The sequence below is a fragment of the Oenanthe melanoleuca genome, chromosome 22 (assembly GCF_029582105.1).
Source record: "Oenanthe melanoleuca isolate GR-GAL-2019-014 chromosome 22, OMel1.0, whole genome shotgun sequence".
In the NCBI taxonomy this organism is placed as follows: Eukaryota; Metazoa; Chordata; class Aves; order Passeriformes; family Muscicapidae; genus Oenanthe; species Oenanthe melanoleuca.
In genome coordinates, this window is record NC_079355.1 from 92,886 (window position 1) to 110,656 (window position 17,771).

Consider the following 17,771-nt stretch of genomic DNA (forward strand, 5'->3'; position numbering starts at 1 on the left):
GAGGGGTTGGGAATAAATGTTCAGTTGACAGAGGGGAAACATAGGAAAATTAAAGCCCTCATAAAGTTATGGGTAGGCCAAAGGCATGCAGTGAGCTGTGCCAACCAGGAGAATAGAGAGGTACCCAGTTGAGGTAGAGACTGTTGTGGTTTAACCCCAGCCAGCAGCCAAGCCCCATGCAGCTGCTCATGCAGTCCATTGCTGCACTAGACTTCTCATTAGGAGTAGAAATGAGCCAAGACACACCCTTAATAATGTGAAAAAGGTCCCAGATTATTCCTCCTTATAGCTTAGCTGTTCTGACTGATTACAGCAAGCTCCTACTGTACAGTCTAACGGCCCCTTTGATGTGTTGCAGCTGTACAGAGAAGCAGTCATTGCTGGGGCTGAGGTGAGTGGAGCACGCCATGATTTGGACCTACAGAGCACTATAACATCACCCCAGGACACCCTGACCAAGCTGTGCTGTCCTTGGAGCTGAGGGCTGTTTTGTCTTTCCATGTTCACAGGAGCAAGAAAGGTGATATGGAGAGTGCAGGGAAAGGTCCTCAAGAGCATGGCAGGCAAGGAGCTAAATCCACACAGCACCCTGGATACCCTATTCAGAACAAGCCTTCAAATACATCCCAGGGAGCAGGAAGGCTACAGACAGCCAACATCATGACTCTTCCTGCTTCCATGCAGACCAGTGGCAAGCTGTCACCTTCAGCCCCTGGTCAGCTAAACCCAGAAGGGAGCCAGAAGCCTGCACAGGAGACTGTCACTGCTGCAGCAGCTCAGGTGGGAAGTGACCACCCTCCTCCTGGAGCACTCTCTGAGTAAGGGGCTGCAGGACAGGCTGGTCTGTCAGAAGGAAAACCTCGACCCACGAGCTTCCACATCCCTGCAGCAGTTGAGAACTGTTCAACCAGATGCAGACAGTCTCAGGAAGGCAGGAGTCTCGGCCCACAGGCAAAATTCGTCTGTAACATCAAGGCCTGTTCTGGGTTCAAAAGGCAGAATTGGGAACCAGCAACCTCAGGAAGAGCTGGCCTTGGATAAATTCAGGAAAACCCTGCCATTACAAAATACAAGTATTGGAAATGGACCATTGCAGCTCTCTAGATGCCTTTCTGCTTCTACTTCGGTGAGGCAACCTGGCACAGCTCCAGGGGGAAGCCTTAAGCACCACAGGCAACCTCCCCCAGTGAGATTTACCAGCAAGCCTCCCACTTTGGGCAACCCCCAGGGGACTACAAATAAAACCAGCCTGAACCCAGGTGTCACTTTGCCATGGCCAAGGCCCACAGTTAAAGAGGGCGTGGACAGGAAAGTGGTGCTTCCTGGACACACAGAAGAAGGCCAAGGGACAGGTCACTCAAACCAGTCCTGCAGCTGGCTGCACAGCTCCAGCACTCATATAGATGAGGATGGTTTGAGGATAGACCAGCCTAAACCAGAAGAGCAGAAGGCAAGTGGCATGCAGGCTGGGACCCCACCAGCTCCAGATCGTAGGTAAGTGGCAGCTCGGGCCACCTGGGTCCTGTCTCCAGGAAACAGCAGACTTTAAAGGGTTTGGGGCAGCACCATCCTGCTGAAAACAGAGTCCAAAGTCTCCTATGAGTGAAAGCTTGTTGGGAGGTTGATGCCCTGAAAAAGAAGGGGTTCAGGGTGATGTTGGATGGCATCCTGGGTTCCTCTGCCACTGATTCAGTAAGTGGAAGGAGAGTGTGTGGCCACTCTCCTGCTTTGGCCCCAAGGCTTATGCTTGAGAGCATTTTCCTTTCCCAGTCCAGAACTCAAGGGTTTTTCTGAGAGAAATATACTGATTCTTTTTAAGCAGCTGAAGTTGGCTAAAGGGAGATTCCATGGAAAAACAGCCAGCTCTTGCCAAGCTGCTGTCTGCTGGGGTGGTAACTGATCTCTTGGTCTTTGGACAGGAATCAGCTGGAGGAGTGGTTGATATCCAAAGGCAAGAAATACAAGCGGCCACCCATGTCTCAACTACGAAATCAGAATGTGATGCCACCCTTTAGAAAGATGAAAGCAAAAGCCAATCAAGAGAATCCAGAGCAGCACTGCCAAGCAGCAGGCAAAACCATATTAACTGAGTGCCTGAAGCTCGTTGAGGAGGTGGGAATGGGAAAGGAGCTGCTTGAACGAGCTTCTCTCCTGGAGTGTGCCAGGGGATGAGGGCCATGTCCCTCCGGTAGCTAAGAGGGGTTGGGAATAAGTGTTCAGTTGACAGAGGGGAAACATAGGAAAATTAAAGCCCTCATAAAGTTATGGGTAGGCCAAAGGCATGCAGTGAGCTGTGCCAACCAGGAGAATAGAGAGGTACCCAGTTGAGGTAGAGACTGTTGTGGTTTAACCCCAGCCAGCAGCCAAGCCCCATGCAGCTGCTCATGCAGTCCATTGCTGCACTAGACTTCTCATTAGGAGTAGAAATGAGCCAAGACACACACTTAATAATGTGAAAAAGGTCCCAGATTATTCCTCCTTATAGCTTAGCTGTTCTGACTGATTACAGCAAGCTCCTACTGTACAGTCTAACGGCCCCTTTGATGTGTTGCAGCTGTACAGAGAAGCAGTCATTGCTGGGGCTGAGGTGAGTGGAGCACGCCATGATTTGGACCTACAGAGCACTATAACATCACCCCAGGACACCCTGACCAAGCTGTGCTGTCCTTGGAGCTGAGGGCTGTTTTGTCTTTCCATGTTCACAGGAGCAAGAAAGGTGATATGGAGAGTGCAGTAGAAGGTCCTCAAGAGCATGGCAGGCAAGGAGCTAAATCCACACAGCACCCTGGATACCCTATTCAGAACAAGCCTTCAAATACATCCCAGGGAGCAGGAAGGCTACAGACAGCCAACATCATGACTCTTCCTGCTTCCATGCAGACCAGTGGCAAGCTGTCACCTTCAGCCCCTGGTCAGCTAAACCCAGAAGGGAGCCAGAAGCCTGCACAGGAGACTGTCACTGCTGCAGCAGCTCAGGTGGGAAGTGACCACCCTCCTCCTGGAGCACCTCACTCTCTGAGTAAGGGGCTGCAGGACAGGCTGGTCTGTCACAACCTCGACCCACGAGCTTCCACATCCCTGCAGCAGTTGAGAACTGTTCAACCAGATGCAGACAGTCTCAGGAAGGCAGGAGTCTCGGCCCACAGGCAAAATTCGTCTGTAACATCAAGGCCTGTTCTGGGTTCAAAAGGCAGAATTGGGAACCAGCAACCTCAGGAAGAGCTGGCCTTGGATAAATTCAGGAAAACCCTGCCATTACAAAATACAAGTATTGGAAATGGACCATTGCAGCTCTCTAGATGCCTTTCTGCTTCTACTTCGGTGAGGCAACCTGGCACAGCTCCAGGGGGAAGCCTTAAGCACCACAGGCAACCTCCCCCAGTGAGAAGATTTACCAGCAAGCCTCCCACTTTGGGCAACCCCCAGGGGACTACAAATAAAACCAGCCTGAACCCAGGTGTCACTTTGCCATGGCCAAGGCCCACAGTTAAAGAGGGCGTGGACAGGAAAGTGGTGCTTCCTGGACACACAGAAGAAGGCCAAGGGACAGGTCACCCAAACCAGTCCTGCAGCTGTCTGCACAGCTCCAGCACACACATACTTGAGGATGGTTTGAGGATAGACCAGCCTAAACCAGAAGAGCAGAAGGCAAGTGGCATGCAGGCTGGGACCCCACCAGCTCCAGATCGTAGGTAAGTGGCAGCTCGGGCCACCTGGGTCCTGTCTCCAGGAAACAGCAGACTTTAAAGGGTTTGGGGCAGCACCATCCTGCTGAAAACAGAGTCCAAAGTCTCCTATGAGTGAAAGCTTGTTGGGAGGTTGATGCCCTGAAAAAGAAGGGGTTCAGGGTGATGTTGGATGGCATCCTGGGTTCCTCTGCCACTGATTCAGTAAGTGGAAGGAGAGTGTGTGGCCACTCTCCTGCTTTGGCCCCAAGGCTTATGCTTGAGAGCATTTTCCTTTCCCAGTCCAGAACTCAAGGGTTTTTCTGAGAGAAATATACTGATTCTTTTTAAGCAGCTGAAGTTGGCTAAAGGGAGATTCCATGGAAAAACAGCCAGCTCTTGCCAAGCTGCTGTCTGCTGGGGTGGTAACTGATCTCTTGGTCTTTGGACAGGAATCAGCTGGAGGAGTGGTTGATATCCAAAGGCAAGAAATACAAGCGGCCACCCATGTCTCAACTACGAAATCAGAATGTGATGCCACCCTTTAGAAAGATGAAAGCAAAAGCCAATCAAGAGAATCCAGAGCAGCACTGCCAAGCAGCAAGCAAAACCATATTAACTGAGTGCCTGAAGCTCGTTGAGGAGGTGGGAATGGGAAAGGAGCTGCTTGAACGAGCTTCTCTCCTGGAGTGTGCCAGGGGATGAGGGCCATGTCCCTCCGGTAGCTAAGAGGGGTTGGGAATAAGTGTTCAGTTGACAGAGGGGAAACATAGGAAAATTAAAGCCCTCATAAAGTTATGGGTAGGCCAAAGGCATGCAGTGAGCTGTGCCAACCAGGAGAATAGAGAGGTACCCAGTTGAGGTAGAGACTGTTGTGGTTTAACCCCAGCCAGCAGCCAAGCCCCATGCAGCTGCTCATGCAGTCCATTGCTGCACTAGACTTCTCATTAGGAGTAGAAATGAGCCAAGACACACCCTTAATAATGTGAAAAAGGTCCCAGATTATTCCTCCTTATAGCTTAGCTGTTCTGACTGATTACAGCAAGCTCCTACTGTACAGTCTAACGGCCCCTTTGATGTGTTGCAGCTGTACAGAGAAGCAGTCATTGCTGGGGCTGAGGTGAGTGGAGCACGCCATGATTTGGACCTACAGAGCACTATAACATCACCCCAGGACACCCTGACCAAGCTGTGCTGTCCTTGGAGCTGAGGGCTGTTTTGTCTTTCCATGTTCACAGGAGCAAGAAAGGTGATATGGAGAGTGCAGGGAAAGGTCCTCAAGAGCATGGCAGGCAAGGAGCTAAATCCACACAGCACCCTGGATTCCCTCTTTAGAAGCCCTCAAATACATCTCGGGGAGCAGGAAGGCTACAGACAGCCAACATCATGACTCTTCCTGCTTCCATGCAGACCAGTGGCAAGCTGTCACCTTCAGCCCCTGGTCAGCTAAACCCAGAAGGGAGCCAGAAGCCTGCACAGGAGACTGTCACTGCTGCAGCAGCTCAGGTGGGAAGTGACCACCCTCCTCCTGGAGCACTCTCTGAGTAAGGGGCTGCAGGACAGGCTGGTCTGTCAGAAGGAAAACCTCGACCCACGAGCTTCCACATCCCTGCAGCAGTTGAGAACTGTTCAACCAGATGCAGACAGTCTCAGGAAGGCAGGAGTCTCGGCCCACAGGCAAAATTCGTCTGTAACATCAAGGCCTGTTCTGGGTTCAAAAGGCAGAATTGGGAACCAGCAACCTCAGGAAGAGCTGGCCTTGGATAAATTCAGGAAAACCCTGCCATTACAAAATACAAGTATTGGAAATGGACCATTGCAGCTCTCTAGATGCCTTTCTGCTTCTACTTCGGTGAGGCAACCTGGCACAGCTCCAGGGGGAAGCCTTAAGCACCACAGGCAACCCTCCCCCAGTGAGATTTACCAGCAAGCCTCCCACTTTGGGCAACCCCCAGGGGACTACAAATAAAACCAGCCTGAACCCAGGTGTCACTTTGCCATGGCCAAGGCCCACAGTTAAAGAGGGCGTGGACAGGAAAGTGGTGCTTCCTGGACACACAGAAGAAGGCCAAGGGACAGGTCACCCAAACCAGTCCTGCAGCTGTCTGCACAGCTCCAGCACACACATACTTGAGGATGGTTTGAGGATAGACCAGCCTAAACCAGAAGAGCAGAAGGCAAGTGGCATGCAGGCTGGGACCCCACCAGCTCCAGATCGTAGGTAAGTGGCAGCTCGGGCCACCTGGGTCCTGTCTCCAGGAAACAGCAGACTTTAAAGGGTTTGGGGCAGCACCATCCTGCTGAAAACAGAGTCCAAAGTCTCCTATGAGTGAAAGCTTGTTGGGAGGTTGATGCCCTGAAAAAGAAGGGGTTCAGGGTGATGTTGGATGGCATCCTGGGTTCCTCTGCCACTGATTCAGTAAGTGGAAGGAGAGTGTGTGGCCACTCTCCTGCTTTGGCCCCAAGGCTTATGCTTGAGAGCATTTTCCTTTCCCAGTCCAGAACTCAAGGGTTTTTCTGAGAGAAATATACTGATTCTTTTTAAGCAGCTGAAGTTGGCTAAAGGGAGATTCCATGGAAAAACAGCCAGCTCTTGCCAAGCTGCTGTCTGCTGGGGTGGTAACTGATCTCTTGGTCTTTGGACAGGAAACAGCTGGAGGAGTGGTTGGCATCCAAAGGCAGGAAACACAAGCAGCAATCAATGTCACAGCTTCAGAATCAGGCAGTGATGCCATCCTGTAGAAAGGACAAAGCAAAAGACAATCAAGAGAATCCAGAGCAGCACTGCCAAGCAGCAAGCAAAACCATATTAACTGAGTGCCTGAAGCTCGTTGAGGAGGTGGGAATGGGAAAGGAGGTGGGAATGGGAAAGGAGCTGCTTGAACGAGCTTCTCTCCTGGAGTGTGCCAGGGGATGAGGACCATTGTCCTGCCCCGAGGGTCTCTTTAGGCGTGAGACCTCCTCAGAGAGGACATGCAGGTGATCAGGAGTCTTGGATCTCTCGGAGCCACCAGCAAGAAAGCTTTTCAAGACGACCTTGTGTTGTTTCAAAGCTGTTTATTTATCTTATCTTCCAAAATGTTTCAGTCAGCCCGACACAGGTCCGCTCTGCAAGGCGACCATTACAGAACTGCCCTCGGGCGGGCTGTGCCAAATCTTTTATACCTAAAATTACGTATACAATGTTTACAAACTCTTTCCAATGCCATGCAATCTCTTACTATGTCCAGATCTTTCCCCATCCAATCTGTGGTTCCCAGGATGCAACCCCAAACACAACGGCAATGGTTTTCCATCCACATCCGTTTGAGAATAACATTCACTTGCCAGATGTCTTCCTCTTTGACATCTAGGGCAAAGCTCTGATGGCTTGGAAGTTTTTGTGGATCGAGGACAATTTCTTTTAAAATGTCCTAATTCCCCACAATTGTAACATTGTCCTTCAGATGGATTGTTTTTCTTCTTTTGATTTGCAAAAACCTGCGTTTGAAGGACTTCTGTTATTTGCTCCTTGACTATTGAAGCTATATGTTGTGGAGTTCCAATTTTGTCATAGGCTTCAACCATCTGTGTCAAAGATGGCTGGCCTGGGATAGCACTGATAACTCTCTTCCATTCTGGGTTTGCATTTGCAAGTGCAAGGCTTCTCAGCAGATGTGGCCTGGCCGATTCTTCCGTGATTTGTCTATGTATAGCTTGTGTAAGTTTGTCAACAAATGTAGAAAAAGGTTCAGATGGTCCTTGTTTGATCTCTGTGAAAATGATACCATGTGTCCCTCCTGGTGAAACTTGAAGAATTGCTCTGCGTGCTGCTTCCTTGACATCCGTTAGCACTTCCTTTGGAAGTCTGGTGGCTTGTTGTGCTGGATTGTTGTGAAGAGAGTCCCCTGCTAGTTCTGCCACAGTGAGGTTGGCATGCGGACCACCCTGATATTTCTTTTGCAGCTCCTGCAGGGCTCTTCTCTATTTGCTCTCCCACATAAGTCCTTGTGTGTCAGTAAGTATCAATGACACAAGAGATCTTATGTCATATGGAGTCAAGTCATACTCGTTGAAAATACCTTTTAAAAGCTGTTTAAAATACAAAGATCCCAGTCTGTAATCTCTAATTGCCTTGATTAAGTCTTTAACTAAGTCATGATTTAATTTTTGCCATCTCAGATTTTGGCCTTGTGGATCATAATTCACTGGCACGGCTATCTCACCAGTCCAAATGGCAGGACATTCTCTGCTTCTTGTCAAGTCCATTCTGGTATTTGTCCAATCTACTAAAGTGTCTTGTGCTGCAGACACCTGTGTCTCTGCAGAAATTTGTCTGTGAAAAGGAACAATTTGTTGAGATTGAGGCCAAGCTGCTGCCTCATTCATTCTTTGTTCCATAGATATTGTGGGTATTTGTGGTTCTTGTTGCATTGTTCTTCGTTCTGGCCGAAGAATTCGAGAACTTTGTGAAAATTCGGCTTTCTTCTGGAGATGAGGTTCAAAAACAGTTCCTGTAATAAATAACGAGCCTTTTGTTCGCTCCCTGACATTGAAGGAATTTTGCCAAGACTTATGAGGCCAGGATGTTAATTGTTTTGCTTTGATCCTCTGACAGACAGACCTTGAAAAAGATATCGCTAGAACTTGTTAATAGTTTTGCTCTGCTTGATAGGCCTTAAAGTAAAAAGACAGAATGTGTTCTGCTTTTGCTTGCATAATCACATATTGTTTTAAGTGCCAAGAAAGGAGTCAGTGGCTGAGGAAGACTACTCACCCTCATCCCCCGACCACCAGAAGGCAGAAAAAGACCCCCTAGCAACTGGAGGAGCATGCGCAGAATTACTAAAGGAGGAGCACGTCACCCAAAAACCTAACAGCTTAAAAGGAACAGACTAAGGGGGGGTGGGCGCAGCAGGTGGTGGAGTGGAGACTCCCCTGCTGTCCAGCGCTGAATTTGCTTTTGCTTTCTGTAACCAATAAATCTTTTAAATTGTTATTTGATCTTATATGGCCCATTGCGCTCATTTATAACAAATTTGGTGCCGTACTCGGATCGAGATTTTGGAGGGGCTCTCTGCCTGCGGGGAGGCGCGCCCCACCATTTTGGTGGCCCCGGGGACGGGAGTCCTATCCCAACCTCGACCGACGAACCTAAAATTAAGAAAGCAAAAGCAAAGGTAGGAGGGCCCAGTTGACCCCTTAAATTTTGTGCACAAAGTCCGGACGAAGACGCAGGATGCGTAAGTATAAGGGATCCGTTCGGGCGGGGTCGGGATCCCGGAGTACAACGTGTGGTGTGTGTGTGAGAGGGGGACTGGCAGCCAGATTCCCCAAGCGAGTGCGGACCCTTAGTAGTGCGGTTCCCATCGACCCGCGAGGGCGTGGGCCACGAAACAGGGGAAGCGAAAGTGATTTTTGGTGTGAGTGAAGGTACTCCGGAGGAAATGGGGCAGGGGAAGAGTAAACCTCCTGCAAGTGTTAAACTCCCACCCATACCTAGAGATAGTCCCTTGGGATTTTTACTAGAAAGTTGGGACCATTTTCCTGGAACGGAAGGGAAGGATAAGGCAAAAATGATATATTACTGTGTAAAAATCTGGGGTGGGAAGGAGATTTCAGGAAACGTGTTCTGGCCAATATTTGGGTCAACAGAGGATTGGATAAAACAGAGATTAAATATTTGGGTAAATATAAAAAAAAAAAAAAAAACCAAAAAAAAAAAAAAAAAAAACCAAACCAAAAAAAAAAAAAAGAAAAAAAAAAAAAGAAAAAACAAAACAAACAAAAAAAAAAACCTGTTTGTTTGGAGGAAAGTGAGTATGCAAAAATCTGGATAGCCCGTCCTGAGGTTTTTATCTTTAAATTGACCGAAAAAGGGAATAACAAAAATAAGAAAAAGGGAAGAGGAAAGTCAGAAACGGCAAGTTAGAATGATGGTACGAGAAAGTAGGGAACAGGGTCAGAGAGAGACACAGAGGTGGCCAATAAGAGAGCTTAAGGAGTCTAGGAATTCAAGGGAGAGACAGGACATTAAGGTGTGTTTTTATTGTGGGAAAAAAGGACATTTCAAGAAAGAGTGTAGGGTCAGGATTCGGGATGAAAAGGAGTTCAAGACAGATTAGAGGGGTCAGGGGCTCTATCTCTTGGGGACACAGAAACATCATAAGGAGCCCTTGATAAAACGGAAGGTGGGTCCCCATGGCCAGGAAATAGTTTTTCTGGTTGACACAGGAGCTGAAAGATCAACTATTCAGTTCTTGCCAAAAGGATGTAGTCTATCTAAAGAGACTGCCACGGTAGTAGGAGCAAAGGGAGAACCCTTTGAGGTGGGGGTTATTAAAAGGGTGACAGTTGAATCAGAATCAAGAATTGGGTTGGGAGACTTTTTGTTAGTATCAGAATCTGAATATAATCTATTGGGGAGAGACATGATTATAGAACTAGGAATTAAGATAGAAGTAGTAGAGAAGGAACTGCAAATTAAACTCTGTCCTCTCAGAGTGGAGGACGAAGAAAAGATAAACCCTGAAGTATGGTATAATCCAGGAAACGTGGGGCAGCTAAAAATAGCCCCATTTTCGGTGATTATTAGAAATCCGGAAGTCCCGGTAAAAATAAAGCAATATCCCATATCCCCTGAGGGTCGACGAGGATTAAAACCTGAGGTAGATAGATTGTTGAGCAAGGGGCTGCTAGAACCATGCATGTCACCCTTCAACACACCGATACTCCCTGTGCGCAAATCAGATGGCACTTATCGGTTAGTGCACGACTTAAGGGAAATTAATAAACGCACAGTGGCTCGGTTCCCCGTGGTGGCAAATCCATATACACTCTTAAGTAAATTGGGGCCTAATAACTTATGGTATAGTGTCATAGATTTAAAGGATGCCTTTTGGGCTTGCCCTCTCGACGAGGCAAGCCGGGAGTACTTTGCATTTGAATGGGAGGACCCCGATACAGGGAGGAGGCAACAGCTGAGGTGGACAGTGTTACCCCAGGGGTTCACAGAATCTCCAAATTTGTTTGGACAGGCATTGGAACAAATTTTGCAAGATTACCAAACAAGGACCGGGAGTAACCCTGATACAATATGTAGATGATCTGCTTCTGGCAGGGGAACATGAGGAGGATGTAAGGAAAGAAAGTATAAGGCTGTTGAATTTTCTGGGACTTAAGGGGTTAAAAGTTTCTAAGACTAAACTTCAGTTTGTAGAGGAGGAGGTAAAATATTTGGGGCACTATTTAAAGAAGGGAGAGAAAAGAATAGACCCTGAAAGGATCCAAGCAATTATGTCACTACCTATTCCAAAAAAACAAGAGACAAGTTCGTCAAATTTTAGGACTTACTGGGTACTGCAGGCAGTGGATTGAAAATTATAGCAGTAAAGCTAGATTTCTTTATTATAAATTAACACAGGAAGGGCTAATGAAATGGAGTCAAGAAGACACAGAGAAACTTCAGGAATTAAAGGAAAATTTGGTCTATGTCCCGGTCTTAAGCCTCCCGGATGTGAGGAGACCATTTTTTTTTTTTATTTGTAAACATAGAAGAGGGTATTGCATTTGGGGTACTTACCCAGGATTGGGCAGGGAAAAAGAAGCCTGTTGCATATTTATCAAAAATTTTAGATCCTGTGAGTAGGGGCTGGCCAACCTTTTTACAAATAGTGGCCAGATGTGCCCTATTGGTGGAAGAAGCTAGAAAAATTACTTTTAATGGTAATTTCAAAGTAATGTCCCCTCACAACATCCGGAGCGTATTACAGCAAAAAGCAGAAAAATGGATTTCAGATGCTAGGCTTCTAAAGTATGAAGGAATTCTGGTAGAGGCACCCAATTTGACATTAGAAACCACTGCACTACAGAACCCGGCCGCATTTTTATACGGGGGACCGGAGCATGAGTCTTTGACCCATGACTGTATAGCTACAATAGAGGAGCAGACGAAGATTAGACCGGATTTAGAAGAAGAGGAATTAGAAAGTGGTGAAAGACTTTTCGTGGATGGATCCTCCAGGGTAATAGAAGGGAAGAGAAAATCAGGGTATGCAATAGTGCAGGGTCCGAACTTACAGGTGGTAGAGTCGGGTGCATTAGATAGATCATGGTCTGCCCAGGCATGTGAATTATATGCAATATTAAGGGCCTTGAAACTTCTTGAGGGGAAGGAGGGGACAATATATACTGATTCTAGATATGGATTTGGAGTAGTCCATACATTTGGAAAGCTATGGGAAGAAAGGGGCCTTATTAACTCACAGGGGAAGGATTTGATACACCAGAAACTTATAGTTGAGATACTAAAAGCTCTGAGAGGGCCGACAAGGTTAGCAGTGGTTCATTTAAAGGGACACCAACAAGGAATAGATTTAAAAAGCAGGGGGAATAATGCTGCAGATCAGGAGGCAAAACGGGCAGCCCTAAAGGAAATGGTCCTAAAAGAAAAAGGGGGGCAAAGGGGAAAAGATGGAGTCAAGGATGGTGAAAACACTAACACAATTTTTACGAATGAGGAGAAAGAGAGACTTAGAAGAATGGGGGTTACAGAGGAAGCAGGAAAGTGGATATTAGCAGACGGCCGAGAAGTGTTACCAAAGGCAATAGCTCAGAGGGTATTGTATAAGTTACATCAGAAAACTCATTGGGGAGCCCAGGGGCTGGTGGATCACTTTGCCAGCTAGGTACATGAGCATCGGGCTCCACGATATAGCTAAACATATCACAAAGGGATGTCCTACCTGTTTGCGGGTAAATCGAAGTAACCTCAGAAAATTACCCTATGGGGGAAGGCCTCTAGCAAAACAACCCTTTGCAAATATTCAAGTGGATTTTACTGAATTGCCAAAGGCGGGGAGGATTAAATATCTTTTAGTGGTAGTAGATCATCTTACTCATTATGTGGAAGCCTTCCCGACATCAAGGGAAACCGCACGAACAGTAGTAAAAGCCCTGCTGAAGAAGATAGTCCCCAGGTATGGTGTACCAGAAACAATTGACTCTGATAAGGGGCCGCACTTTACATCAAAGGTAACTCAGGAGCTGGCAGCAGCATTAGGAATAAAATGGGAACAACATACTCCTTGGCCCCCTCAAAGTTCAGGCCGGGTAGAAAGGATGAATGGAGAAATAAAAAAAAAAAAAAAAACTTACTAAATTGGTACTAGAAACAAAATTATCATGGGTTAAATGCATTCCCCTAGCCTTGCTGAACATTCGGACTCAACCCCGGGCAGATTTGGGAATTTCCCCATTCGAGATGTTATATGGCATGCCCTATAGTTTAGAAAAGGCACAGACAAACCCAAATGTTAGTGAACAATACATTAACGAGTATTTAATAGCTTTGATGAAATTTAAAAAACAGCTATGGGAAAAAGGAATGTTGGTTCAGAGACCACCATTAGATCTTGTATTACATCAGGTTCAGCCCGGGGACTGGGTACTGATCCGAAGTTGGAAGGAAAATCCGATAACACCCAAGTGGGAAGGGCCTTACCAGGTGTTGCTTACAACAGACACAGCAGTACGCACTGTGGATAAAGGGTGGACTCACACAAGCCGAATCAAGGGACCAGTAAATCCGTCTAAATTCACCAACGACCCCGGGTGGGAAGTGAAGGGCACACCTGGGAGCCTGAAACTGACACTTAAGAAGCGAGTAAGCTCTAATTAAAAAGACAGGCTACATTATTCCCACCCCACCACAGGTATGAGACTTTTTCCACATGAGAGATAGACTGTGGGATCCAACATACTATTCCTTCCTGGCAGAGCTCCGAGCAACAGGAGCACCAGTGGGGGGGGGGGAAGATCTGCTGAATGCAGCAGTGAAAATAAGATGTAATGCTGAAAATTGCTGGGGAAATTGTAACCCTTTTGTATGCTTTATTTGTTTAGTTTGTAATGAGGAGTGGTGGACCCATTGCAGCAACAGTTACCCTCCAAGGGGAGTGTGTAAAAATTGTTATTCGGACCAAAGGCTACTCACCTCTCAGGTCCTACCAAAGTGGCTGCCAGAGAACTTTTAAGAGGGTCTGAAGAGTGGTGGAAAATTTTTACAAAGGGGATAAACCCCCAGTTCTACTGTTATCACTCTAATGAACCTGCCCCATTTGTGGCTAGGATAGTAGCCGCCCTGTGCAGACGGTGGGTACCTGAACTCAGTTGTTACACCCCTCCAATTAAGAACTGCAAGTGGTATAAATACATAAAACGTATTAAAAAGCATGGGTCAAACACCCCTCCTGAAGAATACTCCTGCTGCCGAGAAGATGGAACTCCCCATAGCTCGTGGCAACCGAGTTGATGGGCAAGGCAGAGGAGACGAGAGCAGTGGAGGGGGGAGCCCGAGCAAAAGGGGAAAATGAGGAACAGGTACCCAGAGGTGTCGAGAGTCCAGGGAAAGGGAAAAGTCTGAGGTAAATTGGGAGGAAAATAAAAAGAGCAGTTGTGGAAAATGGGGAAGCTACCACCTCCAATTAGGAATCCTATATATAATGCTTTTGAAATTTGCGTTTGCAAGCCATGAACCTTTTAAATGGTCATTAATAAGGTGGGAGGACCAGAAAGTACTTAGTACAGTGGTGACTTCAGGAACCCCCTCGTTTAACTGCTACCTTTGTGACTTAACCCAAACGCACCCATGCTTGAACAAGGGGGGATTTTAGAATTTTAAGAGGGAATTACAAAGATTTAGCGAACAAAAGTAATAATATAGAAAAAAGGGGGACTTGTAATAAATAACGAGCCTTTTGTTCGCTCCCTGACATTGAAGGAATTTTGCCAAGACTTATGAGGCCAGGATGTTAATTGTTTTGCTTTGATCCTCTGACAGACAGACCTTGAAAAAGATATCGCTAGAACTTGTTAATAGTTTTGCTCTGCTTGATAGGCCTTAAAGTAAAAAGACAGAATGTGTTCTGCTTTTGCTTGCATAATCACATATTGTTTTAAGTGCCAAGAAAGGAGTCAGTGGCTGAGGAAGACTACTCGCCCTCATCCCCCGACCACCAGAAGGCAGAAAAAGACCCCCTAGCAACTGGAGGAGCATGCGCAGAATTACTAAAGGAGGAGCACGTCACCCAAAAACCTAACAGCTTAAAAGGAACAGACTAAGGGGGGGTGGGCGCAGCAGGTGGTGGAGTGGAGACTCCCCTGCTGTCCAGCGCTGAATTTGCTTTTGCTTTCTGTAACCAATAAATCTTTTAAATTGTTATTTGATCTTATATGGCCCATTGCGCTCGTTTATAACAGTTCCCATTTGCTGTAAAAATCCTTCAAAAATGTTTTTCAGAATCACAGCCATAGAGCTTTGAATCTCTCCAGCGCTTGCCGTGCTTGCTGGAATTCCCTCTGAGGCTGTAATACATAAAGTGTTTCCCGGATCTTCTTCAGAAGCTTGTAGAATTTTGCTTCCAATATCCGTTTGTTTTTTATATTTAACTGGAAAATAGTCTTGTTATGTTAATGGTGCGTCACGAGATGGCGCTGTTGGCCTCGCTTGGAATGGCTCGCTTTGTTGTTGTCGTGGCCATGGCAACGGCTCGGGCTCCGGCACCTGGACCCGCCCTCCAGGGGTGCGGCCACTCTTCCCTCGGCCACGCCTCCCCCCGGCACGGGCCGGCCCCGCCCGCGTCTCGCAGCTGGCCTGCCGTCACAGTCACTGCTGTGCTGACCCATTTCCGGCCCTTCCGAGCTAGAATCACTGCTCCCTGAACTCCATCTTGGCCTTGGGGCCCGCATGCTCTGACGTCTGTCTATATTTGAGCGTCCCTGTTCTGTTCCTATCACTTCCGGGTTCGGGGATGCCGGCACCTCCAAGTCCTGCGCTTGCGCGTGTTCCCTACGCCTAGGTCGAACCACGCATGCGTCGCTGGCTGCTCCCGGGTCGGGCTGTCCTTCCGATCCCCCTCCCGGGTGTGGCCCGCCCCCCCCGGGCGTGGATGGCCCCGCCGCCGCTCGTGTGCTGCCCGATGAGACCCCCCCGTCCCCGGCATGGGCGGCGCCGCTCCCGCGAATCCCGCTGCGCCGGTCCCGCCCGGACCCGCCTCCGCCGCGCCGCGAGAAACCCCCCGCCCGCCGCCTGCGCGGCTCCCGCGCCTGGGACCGGTCCCGCCGCCCCTGGGGGTGGCTCCGCCTGGGCTCCCGCTGGGGCGCCACTGACCAGCGGGGTTTTCCCGCGGACAACGAATCGCACTGGGGTTTCTGCACTCGTATCTCCACCCCCTGCCGCTGCAGCGCGCGTCTCTGTCCCCCCGCCCCGCTTTCCGAGCTCTGTGGCGTCCCCCTTCGCGACAGCGATGATGAAGCCGCTAAAAGTTCGTTAGTTTGAAATCCCGATGGTGTCGCAGTTACTCTGTGTATTCCCGCAACGCCACGAACTGGAGTTACGGTTCGTTCTGCCATTGCAGAACTATAACGTATCGTATGTCCCGTTTCGTCTCCCTCCCCTGATCCCCCCACCGGCCCCGGGGTAGAATGCAACTGTCTCCCTGCTGGTGGTGAGGATATTTTTGAGGGACTGAAAAAACAAAAGTCTAAATCGTCAAAATTCTTTGGAAAAACCTCCATTCTGAGTTTTCCCGATTTAGGGGTAGGTTCAGGTAATTCTAGGAATTTGGGTGAATCTGAGGAATCTAGGGTGTCCGAAGACGAACTGCTCTGCTGCTGGCAGACGATTTGTGTAGACACCAGCTGCTGACTGTATGCCCCCTTCTCGAGTCCTGGGAGACCCTCTATGGCCTTCAGAGGACTAGAAACTTTTACTGTTTCAGTAGACAATGCCTCTAGCATTACTCGTGCTACTGTTAAAAGAGCCTTTGCTTTATTATCTTTCATTGGCACAGCATGGTATATATCTCTGTTCACCTGCTGCCAAAATTCTGTTGTAAATATCTGATTTGTCTCAGCTCGAGGGTAATGCAAACGTACCCACACAAGCAAATCTCTGAGCTCATCCTCAGTTAGTGAAATTGGATGGGAGGAGGCCAAAAGCTTTAACATAGATAATATTTGGACCTGTTCGTGGCTGAAGGACCCACCCATTGTGTGTGTGCCTGTAGTGTATCTTAAATCTGAACAGCCTTACCCAAAAGTAAGATTCCAAAACCGAGTCAGAGTCCTCCTGGCCGTCCGTCCAGCAGATGTGCAGGGAGAGGAATTCCCGGGATCCTCCCTTCTGAGTCTGGGAGCTGACTTTTCTGGCACCGGCTCAAGGTCTCTCTTCTGCAGCTTTCTTCAGGTGGATTTTCAGGGTCTGGCATTCGTGTTCACCTTTGTGAACCACGCAGCCAAAACTCCCAAGTCCAGAAGTCCAGACGCCCACCCAGGGATGAAGATGTCCCGCCCCGAGGGTCTCTTTAGGCATGAGACCTCCTCAGAGAGGACATGCAGGTGATCAGGAGTCTGGGTTCTCTCGGAGCCACCAGCACGAAAGCTTCTCGAGACGACCTTGTGTTGTTGCAGAGCTGTTTATTTATCTTATCTTCCAAAATGTTTCAGTCAGCCCGACACAGGTCCGCTCTGCAAGGCGACCATTACAGAACTGCCCTCGGGCGGGCTGTGCCAAATCTTTTATACCTAAAATTACGTATACAATGTTTACAAACTCTTTCCAATGCCATGCAATCTCTTTACTATGTCCAGATCTTTCCCCATCCAATCTGGGGTTCCCAGGATGCAACCCCAACATGGATGACACGAAGAAGAAGGAAGAAGGAGCCCACCACACCCAGGTTCCTCCATCTTGACCACATGGCCCTTAATATAAACAATCCAAAAACCTACTTATTCTACATTCTAATATTCTAATTTGTACTCTGCTTGTTCTTATGTTTTGTGATTCTTCCCTCAGTGTTGGCAAATTCTCCCAAGGAACTAAATCCAGCCCCTGCGGCTCTAGGGCACCATTTGGGGGTCACAGAGGGGTCTGCCATGGGGGTTTTTGCATGCCCAAAGGAGCCAGGGAGATACCCTGGATTCGCACAGGCCATGTCCCTCCAGAAGCTAAGAGGGGTTGGGAATAAGTGTTCAGTTGACAGAGGGGAAACATAGGAAAATTAAAGCCCTCATAAAGTTATGGGTAGGCCAAAGGCATGCAGTGAGCTGTGCCAACCAGGAGAA

The 17,771-nt window shown here is 48.2% G+C and overlaps 2 protein-coding genes and 1 pseudogene across 2 annotated transcripts; all 3 read left to right on the top strand.

The window, feature by feature from the left end:
- The first annotated feature begins 68 nt into the window (after positions 1-68).
- Positions 69-1,964, top strand: LOC130261924 (uncharacterized). Its single transcript, XM_056508599.1, is given in 3 exon segments — positions 69-72; positions 425-806; positions 808-1,964. Coding segments are annotated over 3 exon segments (1,077 nt in total). The 3' UTR covers positions 1,499-1,964.
- On the top strand, positions 1,654-4,668 carry LOC130261925 (uncharacterized). The gene is made up of 4 exons (XM_056508600.1): positions 1,654-1,692; positions 2,555-2,587; positions 2,674-3,692; positions 4,118-4,668. The coding sequence occupies exons 1-4, from the start codon at positions 1,654-1,656 to the stop codon at positions 4,368-4,370; spliced, it is 1,344 nt and encodes a 447-aa protein (XP_056364575.1). The 3' UTR covers positions 4,371-4,668.
- Positions 4,463-8,153, top strand: LOC130261926 (uncharacterized; annotated as a pseudogene).
- The last annotated feature ends 9,618 nt before the right edge of the window (positions 8,154-17,771 follow it).

What these genes read in the sequence shown, in the direction of transcription:
- LOC130261925 (XM_056508600.1), top strand. Translation starts at nt 1,654, where the DNA reads ATGTTGGATGGCATCCTGGGTTCCTCTGCCACTGATTCA. An exon ending in GTTCCTCTGCCACTGATTCA is followed by an intron (nt 1,693 to 2,554) that starts GTAAGTGGAAGG and finishes GATGTGTTGCAG; the next exon opens with CTGTACAGAGAAGCAGTCAT. An exon ending in CCACCAGCTCCAGATCGTAG is followed by an intron (nt 3,693 to 4,117) that starts GTAAGTGGCAGC and finishes GTCTTTGGACAG; the next exon opens with GAATCAGCTGGAGGAGTGGT.